Source organism: Cervus canadensis, chromosome 2 (genome assembly GCF_019320065.1).
Source record: "Cervus canadensis isolate Bull #8, Minnesota chromosome 2, ASM1932006v1, whole genome shotgun sequence".
In the NCBI taxonomy this organism is placed as follows: Eukaryota; Metazoa; Chordata; class Mammalia; order Artiodactyla; family Cervidae; genus Cervus; species Cervus canadensis.
Window position 1 is genome coordinate 11,708,717 of NC_057387.1, and position 26,655 is coordinate 11,735,371.

The 26,655-nt window shown below is 39.5% G+C and overlaps 1 protein-coding gene across 3 annotated transcripts in view; it reads left to right on the forward strand.

Annotated features, from left to right (window-relative positions):
• The window catches only part of FCRL3 (Fc receptor like 3), a 46,834-nt gene extending 20,520 nt beyond the window's left edge, over nucleotides 1–26,314 (forward strand). For 2 of the 3 annotated variants that reach the window (XM_043452792.1, XM_043452806.1), the window contains 7 exons: nucleotides 8,367–8,645; nucleotides 9,015–9,134; nucleotides 18,933–18,960; nucleotides 21,086–21,183; nucleotides 21,396–21,464; nucleotides 25,399–25,430; nucleotides 25,521–26,314. In XM_043452792.1, the coding sequence (XP_043308727.1) occupies nucleotides 8,367–8,645; nucleotides 9,015–9,134; nucleotides 18,933–18,960; nucleotides 21,086–21,183; nucleotides 21,396–21,464; nucleotides 25,399–25,430; nucleotides 25,521–25,664 (770 nt within the window). In that variant the 3' untranslated portion in view covers nucleotides 25,665–26,314. The remainder of the gene's footprint in view (nucleotides 1–8,366; nucleotides 8,646–9,014; nucleotides 9,135–18,932; nucleotides 18,961–21,085; nucleotides 21,184–21,395; nucleotides 21,465–25,398; nucleotides 25,431–25,520) is intronic. The other variant, XM_043452798.1, reaches the window with a different exon arrangement.
• The last annotated feature ends 341 nt before the right edge of the window (nucleotides 26,315–26,655 follow it).

Consider the following 26,655-nt stretch of genomic DNA (forward strand, 5'->3'; position numbering starts at 1 on the left):
CAAAGTATTGTGTATTTTTGCCTTTTTGTTTTTAGTAGAGAGCTTCTTTAAACATTTGTTATAAGCAGAACCAGTGTTGATGAATTCCCTTAGCTTTCATTTGTCTGGGAAGAGATTTGTTTTTCCTTCACATATGAATAATAACTTTGCTAGAAAAAATAGTCTTGAGTGACACCTTTTATTTTTCAGTATTTTGAGAATGTCACTCTATTCTCTATTGTCCTGTAGAGTTTCTGTTGAGAAACCTGATCATAGGCTCATGGGGATTCTCATGTAGGTACCATCTTTTCTCCTCCTGGCTGCCTTAAAAATCCTTTCTTTGTCATTGACTTTTGACAATTTTAATATAATATGTCTTGTACAAGGTCTTTTTGCATTGAGGTAATTAGGTGTTAGCTTCATGAATTTGTATACCCAATTTCTTTCCCAGGTTTGGGAAGTTCTCAGCTATTATTTGTTTAAATATACTCTCTCAGTTATTATTTGTTTAAATATAACTGAGAGACTTCCCCTTCCCCTGTATTCTCCTGGGATGCCCCTTACTCTAATGTTGCCTTTTCTAACAGTCATATAGCTTCTGGAGAATTCCTTCATTTTTAAATTATCTTACTTCTCTCTCCTCATATACCTGTAGCATTTCTAAATTTCTATCATCAAGCCTGTTAATTCTCTCTTTCATACAGTCTAATCTATTTCCAAAGCTTTCCAAGGCATTATTCTTAACATTTACTGGGTTCTTCAATTCCAAAGTTTCTGTTTGGCTCTTTTTTTAGAGTTTTAATGTCTCTGGTATTTTTTCTGTTTGCTAGTTTTATTTCTGAGCTCGTTAGTCTGGCTTTCTGATTTTTCTTGCAGCTTGCTGAGTTTCTTCATGAAAGCCATTTTGAATTCTTTCTCAGTTAGATCATAATATTCTATGACAGTAAGTTTGGTTTCTGGAGAATTATCATTTTCTTTTTGTGGTACAGCGTTACTGTGATTCTTCACGGTACTTGACTTTTTCCTACGCTGGTGCCTTTGATGTAGTGTTAGAAATTAGAGGCCTTTCTTTTGTTTTCCAGTAGGTGGTGCTATGGCATAAGTTTTGTTTTCTCACACCTAAGCTTGCTCTGGTTATATTATATTTGGGAGCAGTCACTTTCCATCCTCCCACGTCTCTACAAAAGGTGTGGCTCTGGTATCACTTCTTGTGTCTCTGGGGTTATTGCCGCTTTGCCCCCGGAAGTGATGCATTATTGTCAGCTGGTGCCGCCGGATGGAGGGCTCTTCCCTCATGTCTGGGATCCCCTGAGTTATCGTTTCACCAACGCAGGGAGAAAGAAAGGGTAGGAGGGGAGCCAGGGTGAGACTGGCACCTCTGCCTTGCCTCTTGTTGGAAAGTTTGTGGACTCTGATGCTGCGGGTTAAGGGGTAGGGGCCAGAACTGGGTTCATGGGGAACCCATTAAAAAACGAGTAAAGAACTTGAATAGGCATCTCTCCAAAGAAGATACATAAATGGCTCTAAGTACACACGCACAAAGCTCAGCATTACTCATTATTAGGGAAATTCAAACCAAAAAAAGCTACAATGAAATACTACCTATACTCATTTGGATGGATGCTATTAAAAAAAAAAAAAAAAAAAAAAAAACAAAAACAGAAAATAACAAGTATTGGCCAGGATGTGGAGATATTGGAGTCCTTGTGTAATCCTTGTGAGTGATCACATCGTCATGGTTATTTGGGTCATGAAGATCTTTTTTGTATAGTTCTTCTGTGTATTCTTGTCACCTGTTCCTAATATCTTCTGCTTCTGTTAGGTCCATGCCGTTTCTGTCCTTTATTGAACCCATCTTTGCATGAAATGTTCCCTTGGTATCTCTAATTTTCTTGAAGAGATCTCTAGTCTTTCCCACTCTATTGTTTTCTTCTATTTCTTTGCATTCAGGACTGAAAAAGGCTTTCTTATCTCTCCTTGCTATTCTTTGGAAGTCTACATTCAGATGAGTATATCTTTCCTTTTCTCTTTTGCCTTCTGCTTCTCTTCTTTTCTCAGCCATTTGTAAGGACTCCTCAGACAACCATTTTGCCTTTTTGCATGTCTTTTTCTTGGGGATGGTCTTGATCACTGCCCCCTGTACAATGTCATGAACCTCCATCCATAGTTCTTCAGGCACCCTGTCTATCAGATCTAATCCCTTGAATCTATTTCTCACTTCCACTGTATAGTCATAAGGGATTTGATTTAGGTCATACATGAATGATCTAGTGGTTTTCCCTACTTTCTTCAATTTAAGTCTGAATTTTGCAATAAGTAGTTCGTGAACTGAGCCACGGTCAGCTCCAGGTCTTATTTTTGCTGACTGTATAGAGCTTCTCCATCTTCGGCTGCAAAGAATATAATCAATCTGATTTCGGTGTTGACCATCTGGTGATGTCCATGAGTAGAGTAGTCTCTAGTGTTGTCGGAAGAGGGTATTTGCTATGACAGTGCGTTCTCTTGGCAAAACTCTGTTAGCCTTTGCCCTGCTTCATTTTGTACTCCAAGGCCAAACTTGCCTCTTACTCCAGGTGTTTCTTGACTTCCTACTTTTGCATTCCAGTCCCCCTATGATGAAAAGGACATCTTTTTTTGCTGTTAGTTCTAGAAGGTCTTGTAGGTCTTCATAGAACCGTTCAACTTCAGCTTCTTTGGCATTAGTGGTTGGGGCATAGACTTGGATTTTTGTGATATTGAATGGTTGGGCTTCCCTGATAGCTCTGTTGGTAAAGAATCTACCTGCAATGCAGGAGACCGCAGTTCGATTCCTGGGTTGGGAAGATCTTCTGGAGAAGGGAAAGTCCACCCACTCCAGTATTCTTGGTCTTCCCTTGTGGCTCAGCTGGTAGAGAATCCGCCTGCAATGTGGAAGACCTAGGTTTGATCCCTGAGTTGGGAAGATCCCCCGGAGAAGGAAAGGCTACCCACTCGAGTATTCTGGCCTGGAGAATTTCTTGGACTGTATTGTCCATGGGGTCGCAAAGAGTCGGACATGACAGGGTGACTTTCACTTCCCTTGGAAATGAACAGAGCTCATTCTGTCATTTTTGAGATTGCACCCAAGTACTACATTTCAGACTCTTCTGTTGACCATGAGGGCTACTCCATTTCTTCTAAGGGATTCTAGCCCAAAGTAGTAGATATAATGATCATCTGAGTTAAATTCAACCATGATGGTCCATTTTAGTTCACTGATTCATAAAATGTCAATGTTCACTCTTGCCATCTCCTGTGTGACCACTTCCAATTTACCTTGATTCATGGACCTAACATTCCAGGTTCCTGTGCAATATTGTTCTTTACAGTAGCAGACTTTGCTGCCATCACCAGTCACATCCACAATTGGGCGTTGTTTTTGCTTTGGTGCCATCTCTTCATATTCTTTCTAGAGTTATTTCTCCACTCTTCTTCAGTAGTATTTTGGGTACCTACTGACCCAAGGAGTTCATCTTTCAATGTCATATTTTTTGCCTTTTCATACTGTTCATGGGGTTCTCAAGGCCAGAATACTGTAGTGGTTTGCCATTCCCTTCTCCAGTGGGCCATGTTTTGTCAAAACTCTCCACCATGACCCGTCTGTCTTGGGTGGCCCTACACAGCACGACTCATAGTTTCATTGAGTTAGACAAGGCTGTGGTCCATGTGATCAGATTGGCTAGTTTTCTGTGATTGTGGTTTTCATTCTGTCTGCCCTCTGATGAATGAGGATAAGAGGCTTATGGGAGCTTCTTGATGGGAGAGACTGACTGTGGGGGAAACTGGTCTTGTTCTGATGGGTGGTGCCGTGTTCAGCAAATCTTTAATCCCACTTTCTGTTGATGGGCAGGGCTGTGTTCCCTCTCTGTTGTTTGGCTTGAGGCCAAACTGTCAACCCACACCTCTACCACAGACTGGACACTCACAGGCAAGTCTGGCTCAGTCTCTTGTGGGGACACTTCTCCTTTCTCCTGGTTCACACAAGGTTTTATTTGTGCCCTCCAAGAGCCTATTTCCCCAATCTTGTGGAAGTTCTGTGATCAAATCCCACTGTCTTCCAAAGTCAAATTCCCTGGGGGTTCCCAGTCCCTTTGCAGGATCTCCAGGTTGGGAAATCTGTTGTGGGTCCTAGAACTTTCTTAACAGTGTGAGAATTTCTTTGGTATAATTGTCCTGCAGTTTGTGGGTCATCTGCTCAATGGCTCTACGGTGGGTCTAATGGTGACCTCCTTCAAGAGGGCTTATGCCACATGCTGCATGACCCAGATCTGCTGCAGCCAGCCAGAGTCCCTGTCCCCGCAGCAGGCAACTGCTGACCCGTGCCTCCACAGGAGATACTCAAACTCTCAAAGGCAGCTCTGTCTCAGTCTCTGTGGGGTTTCTGGGTCCTGGTGCACACAAGGTTTTGTTTGAGACCTCTGAGCATCTCTGGCGGGTATGGAGTTTGATTCTAAATGTTGTGTAATTTTGGTGGGAATGTAAAATGATGAAATCACTATTGAGACCACTATGGAAGCTCCTAAGAAAATTAAAAATAGAGCTACCATATAACACAGAAATTCCACTGGTGAGTTGTTGTTGTTTAGTCTCTAAGTCATATCTGACTCTTTGTGACCCCATAGACTGCATCACATCAGCCTTCTCTGACCTTCACTATCTCCCTGAGTTTGCTCAAACCCATGTCCATTGTGGCAGTGTTGCCATCCAAACATCTCATTGTCTGTCACCCCCTTCTCCTCTTGCCCTTAGTCTTCCCCAGCATCAGGGTCTTTTCCAGTGAGTCAGCTCTTTGAATCAGGTGGCCAAAGTATTGGAGCTTCAGTTTCAGCATCAGTCCTTCCAATGAATATTCAGGACTGATTTCCTTTAGGACTGACTGGTTTGATCTCCTTGCTGTCCAAGAGTCTTCTCCAGCACCACAGTTTGAAAGAATCAATTCTTAGGTGTTCAGCCTTCTTTATGGTCCACCTCTCATATCTGTATACGACTACTGGGAAAACCATAGCTTTGACTATATGGACCTTTGTTGGCAAAATGATGTCTGCTTTTTAATACATTGTCTAGGCTTGTCATTGCTATTCTTCCAAGGAGTAAGCATCTTTTAATTTCATAGCTGCAATTACTGTCTGAAGTGATTTCACAGCCCAAGAAAATGAAATCTGACACTGTTTCCTCATTTTCCCCATCTATTTGCCATAAAGTGATGGCACTGGATGCCATGATCTTAGTTTGTTGAATGTTGAGTTTTAAGCCAACTTTTCCACTCTCCTCTTTCACCTTCATCAAGAGGCTCTTTAGTTCCTCTTCACTTTCTGCCAGTAAAGTGGTATCATTTGCATATCTGAAGTTGTTGATATTTCTTCCAGCAATCTTGATTGCAGCTTGAGATTCACCTAGCCCAGCACTTCATGTGGTGTCCTCTGCATATGAGTTAAATAGGCAGTGTGATAATATGCAGCCTCAATGTACTCCTTTCCCAATTTTGAAGCAGTCCATTATTCCATGTCCAGTTCTAACTGCTGCTTGTTGTCCTGTGTACAGGTTTCTCAGGAGGCAGGTGATGTGGACTGGTATTTCATCTCATTAAGAATATTTCACAATTTGCTGTGATCCACAAAGTCAAAGGCTTTAGCATAGTCAGTGAAGCAGAAGGAGATTTTTTTTTTTTTAAATTCCCCTTCTTTTTCTATGATCCAGTGTATGCTGGGAGTTTGATCTCTGGTTCCTCTGCCTTTTCTAAATCCAGCTTGTACATCTGGAAGTTCTTGGTTCATGTACTGTTGAAGCCCAGCTTGAAGGATTTTGAGCAAAATCTTGCTAGCATGTGAAATGAGTGCAATTGTACAGTAATTTGAACATTCTTTGACCTTGCCTTTCTTTGGGATTGGAATGAAAACTGACCTTTTCCAGTTCTGTGGCCACTGTTGGGTTTTCCAAATTTGCAGGCATAATGAGTGCAGTGCGTCAACAACATCATCTTTTAAGATTTGAAATAGCTCAGCTGGAATTCTATCACCTCCACTAGCTTTGTTTGTAGTGATGCTTCCTAAGATCCACTTGACTTCGCAGTTCAGGATGTCTGGCTCTAGGTGAGTGACCACACCATCATGGTTATCTGGGTCATTAAGACCTTTTTTGTATAGTTCTTTTGTGTATTCTTGCTACATTTTCTTAATCTCTTCTGTTTTTAAGTCCTTGCCATTTTTGTCCTTTATTGTGCCTATCTTTGTATGAAATATTACCTTGGTAGCTCCAGTTTTCTTAAAGAGATCTCTAGTCATCCCCTTTCTATTGTTCTTCTGAATACTGCTCACCCCCCACAAAAAAGAAAAAATTGAAAATATGTTCTCACAAAGACATTTGTATACTCATGTACAGGACATTATTCATAATAGCTAAAACATGGAAACACCCCAGGTGTCCATTAAAAGATAAATGGGTAATCAAAATATGGTATACACTTGACATGGAACTTATTCAGACTTATAAAGAAAGAAAATTCAGATACATGCAACAACATGGATGAATCTTGAGGTCATTATTGTAAGTGAAATAAACCAGTCAAAAGTAACAAATACTATATGATCCCACTTATATAATATATTCAGAGTAATCAAAATCATAGAAATAGAAAGTAGACTGATATTTGTCAGGGGCTGAGGAGAAGGAGCATAGAGACATATTGTTTAATGGGTATGTAATTTCAGTTTTACAAGAAAAATGTTATGGAAATTGATGATGGTGTTGGCTTCACAATGTTATGAAAGTATTTATACCACTTCACTATACACTTAAAAAGTTTATGGTGGAATATTTTAAGGTATGTATGTATATTTTACAGCAATAAAAATTGAATAAAAATATATGAAGTTGTGACATGGGTGAAAAGGCAAACTGAGGTGCACAAACATATAAAGACCCTGAGACCCTTAGCATTTGGCCCAAGTCATTGTATATTGTAAAGGATATACAGAAGGGCAAAACTCAAGCTATCTGTTTGAATTTTACAAAAGCATGACTTGGCATTTCTACCCAAATGAGACCACTGGTGCCATCTGCCTTATAGCCAGAAGATGGTGCATTTTTGAGTTGAATTATCCCCATTCAACTGATTGTCTCCATTACCCCTCTCCTTTACCCTATCTCAGATGCAAAGCTAAGCTCTAGATCCTTGCCAAACTTCTCTTGCCAATGAAGCGCACCATTTGTATCTAAAGCACTGCACACAGCCTGGTTTACCTGGGTTTCCTCACAACTTAACAGAATCAGCAATCTTACAGTTCACATTTCACGTTAATTAATTATTGATGAATAATTCCATATATTAATTTAAAACATAATGATTTTCTGTTTTTCCTGGCTTCCCTATTTCTTAATTATTGATGAATAATTCCATATATTAATTTAAAACATAATGATTTTCTGTTTTTCCTGGCTTCCCTATTTCTATAATCACAAATTAAAATGGAAATCTTTGTTGCTATTTCTGTATCTGGATATTTTGGGGCCAAATATAGATTAATTTACTTATCCACTTATTCACCAATTATTGATAAACTATTACAAGCCAAGGCAAAATTCTAGCAGTTGGAAATACAAAAATGAACAAAGAGTTAAGTCCTCATTCTTATGAAGCTTACATTCTATTGGGGGAATCAGATATATAACCATGATAAATAGATAGATACATAGAAAACAGATTGATAGATGTTAGTGCTAATGCTAAGTAGAAAAATAAAACAAGGTAACTGAGTAGAGGATACTTCAAATAGGTGTGGATGTCTAGGTTTAAAGTTAAGTCTCAGAAATTAATAATATGGAGCAAAAAACCTTGCTTCTAGTAATTATTCCTATCAGCAACAGTAGCTAGTATTTATTGAGTGCTTTACATACATGATTCTTACTATTACCTCCACTTTACAAAGGAATAAACTGAGACTTGGAGAAGGTAAAATGTTTTAAAACATCAAGATCACAGGGCTAATAAAGGGCAGTGAAAGTGTTATTCACTCAGCTGTGTCTGACCCTTTGTGACCCCATGGACTGTATGTAGCCTGCCAGGTTCCTCTGTCCATGGAATTCTCTAGGTAAGAATACTGGAGTGGGTAGCCATTCCCTTCTCCAGACCCAGAGATTGAACCTGGGTCTCCTGCACTGCTGGCAGATTCTTTACTATCTAAGACACCAAGGAACTTGAGTTTAAATCCTTTCTCTGCCATTAATAAAGAGCAGAGATGGGATTTAAGTTCAGGTTTTCCTGAATTCCAAGTCCATGCTCCTAGTACTGAACTATGCTGGATATTTCCTTTATTAAATTATTTTGCACTTACTTAACCAAGACTGCTCATAAGCTATGCTGCTTTTTTCAGTTCCAGTGTCCCATCCTGTCGTCACCTTCAGTCCTGCTGGGGCCCAGGCTGTGGTGGGAGATGTGTTAGAGCTTCGCTGTGAGGCCCAAAGAGGCTCTCCCCCAATCCTGTACTGGTTTTATTACAAGAATGTCACGCTGGGGAGCAAAGAGGCCCCCTTTGGAGGAGGAGCATCCTTCAACCTCACTCTGATGGCAGAGCATTCTGGAAACTTCTCTTGTGGGGCTGACAATGGCCTAGGGGTACAGCACAGTGAGATGGTGATACTCAGCATCATAGGTAGGTTGGTGGTACCCAGGCTACAGGTTACATTTATAGTCAACAAAATATTTCTCCAATAGACTGAACAAATCCTCCCAACGTCAAAGAGTTATTAACATGAAACCAAGGCTTGGGGCTTCTGGAGATTGATACTGATTTTGTGGGGACAGGGGAGGGAAAAGAAATAAATTTTAATGTTAGATTCTGGCAATCACTCTCCCTGTGTTATTATTTTAAAAATACAAATTATACTGGAAATGATTCCAGTTGAGAAATCAGAACCTGGCAAAAACCTGTCCTAATATATAGCTACTCCCCCACCTACATAGTTTTTGTCTGGATGAAATGTATTTGGCACTGAACTCAAATACAGGTCTCTTCACTTAGGACCACCCAGTAACGAAACAACCCTTATCACTGAGGGAGTCACCGCAGGGCTACTGAGCATCCTTGGCCTCGCTGCTGCTGCTGCTCTGGTGCATCACTTCAGGACCCAAAGGAGTTCAGGTAAGTGGCTATATCTTACTCTTCGATGTTGTGACTTTTGCCATTGCTATTATTATTTCGACTTGTGTAGTGTATCCTACAAAGGTTGATTATTCTTTTCCAAGTACTGATCACACAGATTGGCAGAGATAAAAAGGCAGAACAAATTTCTTAAGGAAGTTGTTATTCCATGTGTTTCATTTGAATTTTAAATCAGAGAGTAGAGTTTTGTTTCCATTTAAAAATTAGAAAGTTAAGTATTTACTGTTCCAACCTCAGTCCAAAGCTTACTGAAAATAAAAAGAATGAAAGAGAAAGTCCTTCATCTGTAAAAACAACAGAAATAAACAATAGCCATAGGTACAATCCATAAACTCATATATATTTAAATACTATTTAAATATAGTGATATTTAGATAAAATTAAGAAATTCTGAGAATGAAATTAGTTTCAGTTTCTGATTGTTTGTTGCTACTATGTGTGTGTTAGCTGCTCAGCCATGTCCAACTCTTTGTGATCCTGTGGACTCTAGTCCGCTGGGCTCCTCTGTCCGTGGGATCCTCCAGGAAAGAATTCTGGAATGGATCACCAGTTCCTTCTTCAGGGTATCTTCCCAACCCAGGGATTGAGCGGGTCTCCCACCTTACAAGCAGATTGTTTAACTTCTGAGCCACCAAGGAAGCCCCTTGTTGCTAGTATATAGAAATTCAATTGATGTTTCTATATCGGTCTCATATCCTACAACTTTGCTAAGCACACTTATTAGTTCTAGTATTAGTTTTGTCGATTTCATCAGATTTTCTACATAGATGACCAAGTCATCTATGAATAAAGATAATTTTATGCCTTCCTTTCCAATCTTGATTCCTGTTTTCTTTTTCCTTAGTGTACTGCCTAGAACCTCCTGGACAATGTTGAACAGAAGTGTTAAGAGAACATACATCTTTGTCTTGTTCTTGAGCTCAGGGAGGGGAAAGTATTTGAACTTTCACCATTTACGTATGATAATCTTAGCTGTGGATTTCTTGTAGCTACAGTTTATTAGGCTGAAGAAATCCCTACAAATTGTAATTTACTGACAGTTTTTATAGAACAATGACAAATGCTTTTTCTAGGTTGAGAAAATCATATGATTTTATTTTCTAGTCTACTGATACAGATATTGGATTTTGAATGTTAAATGTTGAAACAGCTTTGCATTTCTAGGGTTAACCTTCCTTGGTTATAATTTTTGAATTTGATTTGCTAAAATTCTGTTAATATTTGCACTTATATTCATAAGGGATATTGGTTTGGTAGCTTTATTTCTTATCATTTCTTTTTCTGGCTGGATGTCAAGGTAATACCCATTTAGTTATGACCTCCAGAATCCTTCATTCCTCTTTGTATATATACGCATCCACATGGTATCATTTTCTTTCTGCCTAAAGGATTTCTTTTTAACATTTCTTGTAGTATGAGTTTGTTGGTGAATTTGATTGATAGTGTTGCTAAAGTCTTTGATATCTGTACTGATTTTTCTCTTACTTTATTGATTATTGAGAGAAGGATATTAAAATCTTCAACAATAATTGTGGGTTTTTTCATATTTTCTTGCAATTCTATCAGATTTACTTCAGGTATTTTGAAACTCTATTATTTGGTGCACAAATATTTATCCCTGTTATGTGTTTTTGATGAAATGACCACATTATCCTTTATGACTTTATGACCTTGTGACCTTTTTATTCCTGGTGGTATCATTTAACCCTGAAACACTATTTGATATTAACAAAAAATTAATTAATGTTGTATTAACTATAGGGCTTCTCTGGTGGCTCAGATAGTAAAGAATATGCCTGTAATGCAGGAGACCCAGATTTGATCCCTGGGTTGGGAAGACCACCCTGGAGAAAGGAATGGCTACCCACTCCAATATTCTGGCCTAGAGAATCCCATGGAAAGAGGAGCCTATATTAATATATTTATATCAAATAATATTTCGAGGTAAATTGTACTACCAGGAATAAAAAATTATATAATTAATGTTGGGCTTCCCAGGTGGCTCAGTGGTAAAGAATCTGCCTGCCAAAGCAGGGGACACAAGAGACGTGGGCTCGATCCCTGGGTTGGGAAGGTCCCCTGGAGGAGGAAATGGCAACTTGCTCCAGTACTGTTGCCTGGAGAAGCCCATGAACAGAGGAGCCTGGAGGGTTACAGTCGATGAGGTGACAAAGAGTTGGACACAACTGAGCACGTATGCACATAATTAATGTTAGCTTGATATTTCTTTTTTCCATTCTTTAAAATTTTAACCTATTTGTGCTTCTATATTTAAAGCATATTTTTATAGATATCATATAGTTAATTCTGTTTTTTATCTAATATGGCAGTCTCTTTCTACTTTCTAACTTTAAGAACTTTGACCATTTGCATTAATATGATTGTTGATACAACTAGGTTCCTATGTCTATTATTTTCCTATTTGCTCTCTGCTTGTCTCGTCTGTTCTTTGTTTTCCATTTCCTTTTTTTGTCTACCCTCTTGGGTATTTTTGTGATTCAATTTTATTTCCTTTGTTGGTTTATTAGCTATATAACTCTGTTTTGTTATTTTAGTGGTTATTTTAAGGTGTATGGTATACATATCTAACTATCTGTCTATTTACAAGTGACGTAGCATCACTGCATGTCTAGCATAAGAATATTATCATTGTGTACTCCATTTCCCCCTTCGCAGGTACATTGTTATTACTTTTGTAAACAATCAGTTATTTTTATTTTTATTTTTTTTTTTATTTATTATTTTTTTTTTTTTAATTTTTTTATTAGTTGGAGGCTAATTACTTCACAACATTTCAGTGGGTTTTGTCATACATTGATATGAATCAGCCATAGATTTACACTTATTCCCCATCCCGATCCCCCCTCCCACCTCCCTCTTCACCCGACTCCTCTGGGTCTTCCCAGTGCACCAGGCCAGAGCACTTGTCTCATGCATCCCACCTGGGCTGGTGATCTGTTTCACCATAGATAGTATACATGCTGTTCTTTTGAAACATCCAACTCACATTCTCCACAGAGGTTCAATAGGTCTGTTCTGATTTCTGTCTTTCTTTTGCCATATAGGGTTATCATTACATCTTTCTAATATTCCATAATACTTGAGTATGCTGTAATGTTCTTCTAATCTTTCTATTCTGGCTTACTTCATCTGTATGGGCTCGTTTCATCCATGCTCATTGGACTGAATCTAAATGAATTCTTGAACAGGCTGAGTAATATTTGCATGGTCGTATTATGTCCTACAGCTTCCTTATCCATTCATAGCTGCTGTGGATCTAGGGTCGTTCCATGTCTGCTATTATAAACTATGCTGCATTGAAGCATTGGGGTCACGTGTTCTCTTTTCAGATTGGTTCTCAGTGTGGTATGCTCCAAAGTGGAATTGCTTGGTCATTTCAGTTCTTATATTTCCTATTTTTTAAGGAATTCCACACTGTTATTTCCCTATGCTTGTACTAGTTTTCAATTCCCACTAACATGTGTAAGAGGTTCCCTTTTTCTCACACCTCTCCAGCATTTAATTTTGTAATCTTGAGGAAATGAAAATGGAAGAGAATGACCTCCTGACTTCAGACTCTACTACAGCCATCAGTCACAAGCAAGTATGTACTGGACAAAACAGAATATGATTCAATGAACTAGAAATAAGAGCCCAGTAGAATAAATCCACGAACCTGATGACAACCTCTATTTGAACAAAGGAGGCAATTGGATATTCACAATGGAAAAAAGACAACCTCCTTAACAAGTGGTGCTGGGAAAACTGGTCAACCACTTGTAAAAGAATGAAACTAGAACACTTTCTAACACCATACACAAAAATAACCTCAAAATGGATTAAAGATCTAAATGTAAGACCAGAAACTATAAAACTCCTAGAGGAGAACATAGGCAAAACACTCTCCGACATAAATCACAGCAAGATCTCTATGACCCACCTCCCAGAATATTGGAAATAAAAGCAAAACTAAACAAATGGGATCTAATGAAGCTAAATCTTTTGCACTACAAGGAAACTATAAGTTAAGTGATAAAACAGCCTTAATGAAATAATAGCAAATGAATCAAACAGCAAAGTGTTATCCAAATAATCAACATACTCCTGATCTCAGTCCAAAAAAACTAATGACCATTCAAAAATGTGCCAAAGAACTAAACAGACATTTCTCCAAAGAAGACATACAGATGGCTAACAAACACATGAAAAGGTGCTCAACATCACTCATTATTAGAGAAATGCAATCAGTTATTTTTAAAAGAAACTTACATATAATTAAAAAATATTATACATTTACTCACACAGTTAACACTCAGTGTTCTTCATTCCTTTGTGTGTATCCATATTTTCATCTGATATCATTTCTTTTCTGCTTAAAAGATTTCTTGTAGGATGGGTCTGCTAGTGATTGATTATCTCAGCTTCTGTATGACTATAAAAGTCTTTGTTTTGCATTCATTTATGAGAAATAGTTTTACTGGCATAGAATCCTAAGTTGAAAAAAAAATTTTTTTCTTTCAACATGTAAAAGATGTTGCTGTACTGTCTTCCGGATGCATGGCTTCTGGCAGGAAATCTGCCATCATCTTTGACTTTGTTCTTATGTGACTGCTTTAATTTTTCTCTCTGAATGCTTTTCGTGGATCAGAAATCTTGGGATGTATGGGCTGTTTTATTCAGTGCTTTGGGTGCTTATAAGGTTTCAAGACTTTATATTTGGAATTACTAATCCTTGACTTTCTATCTTTCTCTGTGGTATAACACAAACTTTCCTTTTCTATCAGGCCAAATGATTCTGTTTTCCTTTTTTTAGGGCTTATACTGAAAATCAAGCAAATAAATAACTGGATCTCAATTTAATGAAAAACATCTTAATGATGGTGGTTAAGCATGTCTTCTTACTTCTACTCTCAGGTCAATCAATGGTCTTTTATCTTTTTGCTTCTTTGTATGAAAAATGGCACCATTTCACATCATTTTGTGACTGATATTCACAGCCACCTAATATTTTTTTTCAAATAATATTATGTATACAATTTTTGTGCAGCACTAACCCTGATCAGTTCAGTTCAGTTGCTCAGTCATGTCCAACTCTGTGACCCCATGGACTGCAGCATGCCAGGCCTCCCTGTCCGTCACCAACTCCAGAGCTTACTCAAACTCATGTCCATTGAGTCAGTGATGCCATCCAACCATCTCATCTTCTGTCATCCCCTTCTCCTCCTGCCCTCAATCTTTCCCAGCACCAGGGTCTTTTCAAATGAGTCAGTTCTCTGCATCAGTTGGCCAGAGTATTGGAGTTTCAGCTTCAGCATCAGTCCTTGCAGTGAATATTCAGAACTGATTTCCTTTAGGATGGACTGGTTGGATCTCCTTGCAGTCCAAAGGGCCTCTCAAGAGTCTTCTCTAACACCACAATTCAAAAGCAACAATTGTTCAATGTTCAGTTTTCTTTATAGTTCAACTCTCACATCCATACATGACTACTGGAAAAACCATAGCTTTGACTAGATGGACCTTTGTCCTAGTAATGTCTGCTTTTTAATATGATGTCTACGTCATAGCTTTTCTTCCAAGGAGCAAGCGTCTTTTAATTTTATGGCTGCAGTCACCATCTACAGTGATTTTGGAACCCCCCAAAATAAAGCCTCTCACTCTTTCCACTGTTTCCCCATCTATTTACTATGAAGTGATGGGACCAGATGCCATGCTCTTAGTTTTCTGAATGTTAAGCTTTAAGCCAACTTTTTCACTCTCCTCTTTCACTTTCATCAGGAGGCTCTTTCTGCCATAAGGGTGGTGTCATCTGCATATCTGAGGTTTTTGCTGTTTCTCCTGGCAATCTTGATTCCAGCTTGTGCTTCATCCAGCTTGGCATTTCACATGATGTACTTTGCATATAAGTTAAATAAGCAGGGTGACAAAATACAGCCTCAACATACTCTTTTCCCAATTTGGAACCAGTCTGTTGTTCCATGTCCAGTTCTAACTGTTGCTTCTTGACCTGCATACAGATTTCTGAGGAGATAGGTAAGATGGTCTGGTATTCCCATCTCTTTCAGAATTTTCCACAGTTTGTTGTGATCCACTCAGTCAAAGGCTTTGGCATAGTCAATAAAACAGAAATAGATGTTTTTCTGGAACTCTCTTGCTTTTTTGATGATCCAACAGATGTTGGCAATTTGATCTCTGGTTCCCCTGCCTTTTCTAAATCCAGCTTGAATATCTGGAAGTTCACGGTTCACATACTGTTGAAGCCTGGCTTGGAGAATTTTGAGCATTACTTTGCTAGCGTGTGATGAGTGCAATTGTGTGGTAGTTTGAGCATTCTTTGGCATTGCCTTTCTTTGGGATTGGAATGAAAACTGACCTTTTCCAGTCCTGTGGCCACTGCTAAGTTTTCCAAATTTGCATACTGAATGCAGCTCTTTTACAGCATCATCTTTTAGGATTTGAAATAGCTCAGTTGGAATTCCATCACCTCCACTAGCTTTGTTTATAGTGATGCTTGCTAAGGCCCACTTGACTTCACATTCCAGGATGTCTGGATCTAGTCCAGTGATCACACCATCATGGTTATCTGGGTCATTAAAATCTTTTTTTTGTATAGTCCTTCTGTGTTCTTGCCAGGTCTTCTTAATATCTTCTGCTTCTGTTAGGTCCATACAATTTCTGTCCTTTATTGAGCCCGTCTGTGCATGAAATGTTTCCTTGTTATCTCTAATTTTCTTGAAGAGATCTCTAGTCTTCCCATTCTATTGTTTTCCTCTATTTCTTTGCATTGATCACTGTGGAAGTCTTTCTTATCTCTCCTTGCTATTCTTTGGAACTCTGCTTTCAAATGGGTACATCTTTCCTTTTCTCCTTTACCTTTCACTTCTCTTCTTTTCTCAGCTGTTTGTAAGGCCTCCTCAACCATTTTGCTTTTTTGCATGTCTTTTTCTTGGGGTGGCCTTGATCCCTGCCTCTTGTACCATATCTCAAACCTCCATGTCCATAGTTCTTCAGGCACCCCATCCATCAGATCTAATCCCTTGAATCTATTTGTCATTTCCACTGTATAATTGTAAGGGATTTGTTTTAGGTCATACCTGAATGGTCTAGTGGTTTTCCCTACTTTCTTCAATTTAAATCTGAGTTTTGCAATAAGGAGTTGTTTATCTGAGCCACTGTCAACTCCCAGTCTTGTTTTTGATGATTGTATAGAGCTTCTCCATCTTCAGCTGCAAAGAATATAATCAATCTGATTTTGGTATTGGCCATTTGGTGATGTCCATGTGTAGAATCTTCTCTGGGTTGTTGGAAGAGGGCATTTGCTATGACCAATGCAAGGAGTCTAACCCTGATAGTACTCATCATAACATCTACCATTCATTTGGACTCTATTATATGTGATTTCTTAATGTGTCCAGTTTTGTGTACATTTGACTTCAATTCAACCACTATTGTTATAACTATATTGAAGATGAAGAAATGAAGAATTCGGGAAGTTAGCAACCTTTCCAGATTCATGTATATCTAGTAAGAGTCAGAGTTAGGGCATAACTGGGGTCTCCCTAGCCCTTAAGTCCATATTTTCTCCTTTACATCTTTTTTTTTTTTTTTTTTTTGAGTCACTCAGTCATGTCTGACTCTTTGAGACCCCATGGCCTATACAGTCCATGGAATACTCCAGGCAAGAATACTGGAATAGGTAGCCTTTCCCTTCCCCAGGGGATCTTCCCAACCCAGGGATTGAACCCAGGTCTCCTGCATTGCAAATGGATTCTTTACCAGCTGAGCCACAAGGGAAGCCCAAGAATACTGGAGTGGGTAGCCTATCCCTTCTCCAGGGGATGTTTCCAACCCAGGAATTGAACTGGGATCTCCTGGATTCTTTACCAATTGAGCTATCAGGGAAGCCCCGATTACATCTTGGTGACTTGTAAAATGCTGGTTGTACCTCCTACTTTAAAAAGTTACTTTTCTATATCATTGCCTGTCTGGATTTCATTTAACACAAGAGAAGGAAAGACTACCAATCATTGTTTTATGTGGTCCATGAGGTCAGAGGCCCAGGAGGTTCTGTCCTCCAGATTAAGGGGAAATTGTTGTTTTAAAGGTCAAACATGACTAAGAAATTCTGACAGGCTACCAATCAGAGGGTCTCTGCCTATCACAACTCAAAATCTTACCTACTGTACTTCCCTCCAAGCAAAGTCTTCCATCTCATTATTGACCAGTCTTCTCAGGGAAAAGCTCAGGCCTTCCAAATTCTTCTAAAAATGAAGAATTCTGCTTCTTAAGCCTGACTGTTTCCTCTCCAAGTTACCAAAAGGAGTGGTATATTTATTAGCTCTATAACTGCTCGGATTAGCATTCTGGTAATGTAACGCCCTCCAAACCCCAGTCTCCTTAGTTCTGTGATGGTCATTATAATAGTATCACCATTATAGGCACTATGAGAAAATCTGTGTAAACTGCTTAGCACAGTGCCTGGCCAAAATATCTTCAGTGAATATTAACTTATATTATAAATAGCCACGTTTTGGGTCTGTTTTCCTTCAGGCAAATGAAGAGATAGTCTGACTCTCAGATGCACCCTGAACTTAGATAACCTGTCTACAAGTAAGAATATTGGTTGTTGATTGATGAGGTTACAATTCCAGAGGAGAGAGATACAGGCCAGGATCACACTTACACAGCTTTAGTTTAAGTCAGGACACCTGGTTCCCAAAGACAGGATTTGAAGGCATGAATCAGTCATTTTTTGTGGTATGTAAAGGTGGCTCAGTGATAAAGAATCCACCTGCCAATGCAGGAGACACAGGAAACATGGGTTTGGTCCCTGGGTCAGGAAGATCCCCTGGAAAAGGAAGTGGCAGCCCACTCCAGTATTCTTGTCTGGGAAATCCCATGGATGAAGAAGTCTGGCAGGCTACAGTCTGTGGGGTCGCAAAGAGTTAGACACAACTGAGCGACTTCACTTCACTTCATTTCAGGTAATTGTCAACGTGTTTTTTAGTCCTTGTAGTACATAGTTTAATTTGTTCAGTTGTTTAACAAATCTTTATTAAATATTTTCAAACTTCTAAGCACAGGAAATAAAAAAATAATTAAGATGAGTTTTATACCCTCAAGTAACACATCCTTTCATGAAGCAGTGTTAGAGGCAAACACAGAAATTCATAATTACAATGCAATATGGTAATTTTAATATAGCAGGGTTCTATGTTCATCAGGGGAAGCTCTGGAGGAGGAAGGATAAATTGGAGTTAAGTGAAAAGGAAGGAAAGAAGGGATATGGAGAAAATGGTATGCACCAAATGCTGTTGAAATGGACTTGCAAGGTCATAGACAAAGGAAGGTCTGACTACAAGAGTCTTGTAGTCCTATTGAACTGTACTTGTGTAACAATTCAGTATTAATTTCAACCCCTCTGTAGGCCACAGTCACCCCCTCATGGGGCTGCAGTCAGAATAGAGAAGTGGGAAGAGGGGTAGCACTTGGCCTAGAGTTAAACATTAAGTTGTCTCTCTTCTGCCACTCAGTTACAAACTACGTAGAGTTCATTCTATTGATTGAATGACTGAGAATAATTGTGATTCTGTGCAAACATCTCTTCAGATCCCACCTTCCTTCTCTATAACATGACTTAAGGGGTGGAGCCAGATGTTCTCAAAGATTTGCCATAGCTGAAATCTAGAATGAATTTGATTTCAGGGAAAGGACATTCTAACATATAGCACATTGTCGACACAGATCACTTATCATCAATGTTCCTTTGCTGTTTTTCAGAAAGACCTGCTACCACTGGGACACCTAGGTAAGGTTTCTGCTTCTGGTGCTGCCAGCCTTTTCATTTTATTTATGTTTCCAGGATAGAACATGAAACTATGTGCACTTAAAAGTATTTTTGCTGGATCTCCTATTAAAATTTTCAAATGCTTGGTGGGGAGGGAGAAATCAGAACAGGATTGACACACACATGTTACAATATATATTAATAAGATAGACACCTAATAAGGGCCTACTGTATAGCACAGGGAACTCTACTCAATATTCTGTGATGGCCTACATGGAAAAAGAAGCTAAAAAAGGGTAGATATATGTATATGTTATAACAGATTCACTTTGCTGTACATCTGAAACTAACACAACATTGCAGATTATACCCCAATATTTTTTTTTTAAGTTTCAAATTCTTATGACATAAATGTGGTACTGCAGATGGTGACTGCAGCCATGAAATTAAAAGATGCTTACTCCTTGGAAGGAAAGTTATCACCAATCTAGACAGCATATTAAAAAGCAGAGACGTTACTTTGCCAACAAAGGTCCGTCTAGTCAAGGCTATGGTTTTTCCAGTGGTCATGTGTGGGTGCAAGAGTTGGACTATAAAGAAAGCTGAGCGCCGAAGAATTGGTGCCTTTGAATTGTGGTGTTGGAGAAGACTCTTGAGTCCCTTGGACTGCAAGGAGATCCAACCAGTCCATCCTAAAGGAGATCAGTCCTGAGTGTTCATTGGAAGGACTGATGTTGAAGCTGAAACTCCAATACTTTGGCCACCTGATGTGAAGAAGTGACTCCTTGGAAAAGACCCTGATGCTGGGAAAGATTGAAGGCAGGAGGAGAAGGGGACAACAGAGGGTGAGATGGTTGGATGGCATCACCGACTCAATGGACATGAGTTTGGGTAAACTCTGGGAGCTGGTGCTGGACAGGGAGGCCTGGCATGCTGCAGTCCATGAGATTGCAAGGAGTCAGACACGACTGAGTGACTGAACTGAACTGAACTGAAATGTGGTTAGGAAGGCTACTTTCAATCATAGTTGTGAATGAGCATACTTATACTTGGACTATAAAGAAGACTAAGTGCCAAAGAATTGATGCTTTTGAACCATGGTGCTTGAGAAGACTCTTGAGAGTCCCTTGGACTACAAGGAGATCAAACCAGTCCATCCTAAAGGAAATCAATTCTGAATACTCATTGGAAGGACTGGTGCTGAAGCTGAAGCTCTAATACTTTGGCCACCTGATGTGAAGAGCTGACTCATTAGAAAAGACCTGATGCTGGGAAAGACTGAAGGCAGGAGGAAAAGGGGACAATAGAGGATGAGATGGTTGGATGGCATCACCAACTCAATAGACATGAGTTTGAGCAAATTCTAGTAGATGGTGAAGGGCAGAGAAGCCTGGCATGCTGCAGTCCATGGGGTTGCAAAGAGTCAGACATGACTAAGCAACTGAACAACAAAATACTTACTTATATGTGGAATTAATGTTATTTACTATCCATCCATTTTAATTTATCTTCTTCCTTAAGTGTGCTCCAGCAGAGAACTGACCACTTAATGACATCATCTTTCTTAAGGCTATATTTATTTATTCCCTTATTGTTCATTTTCCCACTCATATACTTATTCACAAGACTATGATTGAATGCTGGCAGTGTTCAACTCACAATGTTAACTGTGGAATGAAATGATATTGGAAAAAAATACTTTTCCTGAAGAGCTTTCATAGTATTTTACAGGAAATGTAGATCATTATAATATGAGGTAGAAAACTGAAAGGGAACTTAAAAAAAGAGAAAGGCCAATTTCTGAGGGAATGTAGAAGCCTCTGTTAATTGATGCTGAAGCATTTCAACTTTTGAGAATAATTTTAAAAATAGGTAAATACAAGTGCTTACTCTATCAAAGGGATCTTGATCTGTGTAGTCTTTGCCCTCTGACCTTGCCTCAGCTGGTCTTCTCTGTAATGTTGCCCTGGCTATATCTTGCATCATACTTCTGACATTTTCTCAAAAGAGCCATGCAGACTTTTCAAGTAAGCAGCCATGATATTTTACATAACCATGCTGGCCTCTTCCTGCATATTGATTTTCCTGAAATTCTATATAATCCACAAATACATTTCTCTTTTTTTCTCTCATCCTCTCATCACAGTTACAGTCCCAGGGAGTTTCAGGAAGCTTCCAGAACCTCCAACACAAATCCCCAAGAGCCACCGGACCCAGTGCAACTGCAGCCAGTGTACGACAATGGTGAGGACTTCCTAAGGGACAGAGAGCTCCAGGAATGAATCAGGGAGGGAAGAGAGATTGAGCAATAGTCCATAGTTCAGTCACATTCAATTTTAAAATGTCATTTCTGGCCCTATGTCAGGAATAGAAGGTGATTATAAACTTGGTGACTGGAAGAAGAGTCTGTAGTGTGAGGTCTTGACTACAGCCATCTGTAATCTATTCTTTCACAGTGAATCCTAGAGATAGCGACCTGGTTTATTCCGAGATCTGGAGCACCCAACATACAAAAGAAAATTCAGGTAAGACAAACTTGAAATAAGTAGAGGTAAGGTGGCAGTGTTTTATCAGATCCACCAAGCGAGTTTTGATCAAAGAGTCATCTCAAATATGAATCCAATATGAAAGGCATTAACTACTCTTCTTATATCATGAATCCTATAATCATATCTATTCCTTCTTACTTGTGTACACTGCCATCATTACCCCATAAATTCTTTAAGGACAGATACTGTATTTCTTTGCTAATATGTCAATAGCATCTAGTGTTATGCTTAGAAAACTATAGGCCCCCTCAAATATTTTCTTTTAGTGAATGAATGCACATAATAACTAAATTAAGCCTTTTATTATCTGATGAGTAAACAATTGTAATTCTTTTAACTGGTCTCTTTATTTCCAATATTGTTCTCCTTCCAACCTTGGGTTTGATCCCTGGGTTCCTGGGTTGGAAAGATCCCCTGGAGAAGGAAAAGGCTACCCACTACAGTATTCTGGCCTGGAGAATTTCATAGTCCATGGGGCTGAAAAGAGTTGGACACGACTGAGTGACTTTAACTTTCCAACCTTCTAAAAATCTGTTTCCGGCATGATCCCTCTGAGATGCGCAGTTGATTACATCATTGTCTAGATTAACTGCCCTCAATGATTCTTCACTTTAAAGCACGACCTTTGCCTCCCTGCATGCTTTTGTCCTTCCTCTAAGCTCTGCCTTTTGTCCTTGCTTTAGCCATGTTAGACTCTCAGCATTTCCTTGATCAAACGAGCTATTCTGTGCTTCTTGTCAGTCTTGTAATGTTCTTGCCTCTAGTTGGCCTATAACCCTTAGTCACATTTCAAGGCATAATTCAGTTATCACTGCGAAACTCACAATGATTCCTATCAGCCTTCCCTACCTCCAAACCTGAGAGGAACTGATTACTCTTTGGGGCAGCAGCATAGTTTAATATGCATTTTTATCTTGGTGCTAATAATACTTGTTGAATTTGTTTTCATCTCTATTTTTCTCCTTAATGGTAAGATTCCTGATCATATGCACTGAGTTTGTGTCAATTTTGCCTTCTTATAGATTACTAATGCTTAATAGTAGGTCATTATTCATTGAATGCTTACTGGGTGATTAAGTAAATGAAAGAAATCCAAATAGTCTCTTGGGAGGATAGGAGAAATATACACATTGAATTTTCTGTGTTAATGCTGCAAATCTTTGGCTTACTGGGAATTTTCTTTGTGGTCTTAGAATCCTAAGCTGCCATTGGAGAAGCCTCCTCTAATTTCTCTGTGCAGTGAAGTGAATCATAGTTACTTCCTTCTCCCAAGAGACCAATATAGACATTGTTGTTGTTGCTTAGTTGTTAAGTTGTGTCTGACTCTTTGTGACCCCATGGACTGAGGCAGACCAGATTTCCTTGCCCTTCACTATTTCCCTGAGTTTGCTCAAACTCATGGCCATTGAGTTGGTGATGCTATCCAACCATCTCATCCTTGGTTGCCCCCTTCTCCTTCTGTCCTCAATCTCTCCCAGCATTGCGGTCTTTTCCAATGAGTCAGCTCTTCTCATCAGGTAGCCAAAGTTTTGCAGCTTCATCTTCAACATCAATCCTTCCAATAAATATTCAGGACTGATTTCCTTTAGGATTGACTGATTTGATCTCCTTGCTGTTCAAGGACTCTCAAGAGTCTTCTCCAGTACTACAGTTTGAAAGCATCAATTCTTCAGTGTCCAGAGAAGAATTGCTTTATGATCCAACTCTCACATCTATACATGACTACTAAAAAAACCCCATAGCTTTGACTAAATGGACCTTTGTTGGCAAAGTGATGTCTTTGCTTTTTAATACACTTATCTAGGTTCGTCACAGCTTTTCTTCCAGGGAGCAAGCATCTTTTAATTTCATAACTGCAGTCACCATCCCCAGTGATTTTGGAGCCCAAGAAAATGAAATCTGTCACTGCTTCCACTTTTCCTCTTTCTATTTGCCATGAAGTGATGAGACCAGATTTCATGAGCTTCAGTTTTTGAATGCTGAGTTGTAAGCCAGCTTTTTCACTCTCCTCTTTCACCTTCATCAAGAGGCTTTTAGTTCCTCTTCACTTTCTACCACTAAATGGTATCATCTGCATATCTGAGGTTATTGATATTTCTCCCAGCAATCTTGATTCCAGCTTGTGAGTCATCCAGCCCAGCATTTTATATGATGTACTCTGCATGTAAATTAAATAAGCAGACTGACAATATACAAACTTCATATATTGCTTTTCCAATTTTGAACCAGTCCACTGTTCCATGTACAGTTCTAACTGCTGCTTCTTGTCCTGCATACAGGTCTCTCAGGAGGCAGGTAATGTGGTCTGGTATTCCCATCTCTTTAAGAATATTCCACAGTTTGTTATGATCCACACAGTCAAAGGCTTTAGCATAGTCTATGAAACAGAAGTAGATGTTTTTTTGGAATTCCATTGCTTTTTCTATGATCCAGCATATGTTGGCAATTTGATCTCTGGTTCCTCTGCCTTTTCTAAATCCGGTTTGTACGTATGGAACTTCTTGGTTCACTTACTGCTGAAGTCTAGCTTGAAGGATTTTGAGCAAAGTCTTGCTAGCATATGAAATGAGTGCAATTGTATAGTAATTTGAACGTTCTTTGGCATTGTCTTTCTTTGACATTGGAATGAAAACTCACATTTTCCAGTCCTGTGGCCACAGCTGAGTTTTCCAAATTTGCTGGTATATTGACTGCAGTGCTTTAACAGCATCATCTTTTAGGATTTGAAACAGCTCGGTTGGAATTCCGTCAACTGCACTAGCTTTGTTTGTAGCAATCTTTCCTAAGGCCCCTTGACTTTGCACTCCAGAATGTCTGGCTCTAGGTGAGTAACCATACCATCATGGTTATCTGGGGGTATTAAGAGCTTTTTCATACAGTTCTTCTGTGTATTCTGTGTAGTGCCTCCTCTTCTTAATCTCTTCTGCTTCTGTTAAGTCCTTGCCATTTTTGTCCTTTATTGTGCCTGTCTTTGCACGAAATGTTCCTTTGGTATTTCCAATTTTCTTAAAGAGATTGCTAGTCTTCCCCATTCTCTTGTTTCCCTCTATTTCTTTGCATTGTTCACTTTAGAAGGCTTCCTTATCTCTCCTTGCTATTCTCTAAAACTCTGCATTCAGTTGAGTATATCTGCTTTTGTTTCTTTATATCCTTTCCTTTCATTTCTCTTTTTGTTCTCAGCTATTTGTAAGGCCTCCTCAGACAACCACCTTGCCTCTTGCATTTCTTTTTCTTGGGTATGGTTTTGGTCACTGCCTGCTGCACAGTGTTATGAACCTCCATCCATAGTTTTTCAGGCACTTTGTCTACCAGATCTAGTCCCTTGAATCTGTTCATCACCTTCACTGTGTAATCACAGGGATTTGATTTAGGTCAAACATGAATGGCCTAGTGCTTTTCCCTACTTCCTTCAATTTGAGCCTGAATTTTGCAATAAGCAGCTGATGATATGAGCCACAGCCAGCGCCAGGTCTTATTTTTGAAGACTGTATAGTGCTTCTCCATCTTCAACTGCAAAGAATATAATCAATCTGATTTCCATAATGGCCATCTGGTGATGTCCATGTGTAGAGTCATCTCTTGTGTTGTTGGAAGCCATTGAGGTGCTGAATAGAGGTGGGGAGGTGGAAACAGCAGGGCTTCTCTGCTATAGTTGTGATGAGCAGTGGAGAAAGAAAGACATATTCAGAAAAGTCATTATGGACATTTTAAGGGCAGAGGAAAGGCTTTACTGTGTGTGTGTGAGGATAGGATACTTGGTCTGTGAGGGCTTGAAAGAATTCATCAGAGGAGACGGTTAGGAAATGAGTCAGCAGAGGAAAAATTGGTTTAGAATGCTTTGTGAGTATGTTGTAAGTTACAGTACGTTACCCACAATTTAATACTTTTCTTTCCTCTTCCAATTCAACAGCAAATTCACCAAGGAAACATCAGGAAGATACAGTGAGTCATATTTCCTGGCTTTCTTCCCCCTCTGCTCTTCCATACTTACATTTTGGTACTAACTGTTTGTGCTTTTCCCCTTTCCACTAGGAGTCCACAGTCATCTATTCAGATGTGAAGAGGGCGTATCCAGATGACTCTGCAGGGCAAGCCAGCATTGGAGATAGTGACCTTGAAGACGCTGCAGAAAACTATGAGAACGTTCCAAGCATATTATCAGCCTTAGACCAGTAGCTCTGTACCCACAGTGGCTCAGAGACCCTCTGAAGCAGCTTGTGCCATTCTCCTGGTTATCTTCAGCCACACTTCTTCTTTCCCTCCAGTGCTCAGCATCCCAAAGACTGGACAATGGGGGACGTGAGACTGTGTGAAAGTTCTGCCAACTTCCTCTGCGCCCAAGTCTGTGTGTTCTCTAGGAACAGAGTGAGCAGCATTTGAGTGAATTCTGCAGTCTTTTCACAATAGGGATACTTGTAAATGCAAGGCAGGTAGGCCTTCAGCTCCTAGGCCTGTTAAAGAGAAGGGAAAAGCAGTCTAGCCAGGATCACAAGGATGCAGTCATTGAAAGTTGATCTGAGAGGGATCAAAAAACTTTTAGGGTACTGTCTCTACACAAAGAGTTTGTTTGTTCTAAACATCTTGTTTCCCTTTCCATTTTTGTTGATAGTGTCATTGATGACGTTCTGGTGCACATGCGTTGTTCCAGCTACTCACTGCAAATGACCAAAAAGCTTCATTCTGTCCACAGATATACTATTTCTTCATGAAATATACATCAGTGCTAAGATTTTCAAAAACAACCCATTCTGTTTAGTGGGCTGCTGCTGCTGCTGCTAAGTCACTCCAGTCTTGTCCAACTCTCTGCGACCCCATAGACAGCAGCCCACCAGGCTCCTCTGTCCCTGGGATTCTCCAGGCAAGAACACTGGAGTAGATTGCCATTTCCTTCTCCAATGCATGCCTGCTAAGTTACTTCAGTCATGCCCGACTCTGTGTGACCCCATGGACAGCAGCCCACCAGGCTCCTCTGTCCACGGGATTCTTTCAGCAAGAATACTGGAGTGGGTTGCTATTTCCTTCTTCAGTTTAATGGGCAAGAGCTTCCAAACTGTCTGGTTAAACAGTATTATGGGCCAATTGTATTATCTCAAAGTTCAGTGTGAACATTCTTGGAGATAGGACCTTTTAGGAGGTACCTACAGTTAAATGAGATTTTAAGGGTGGC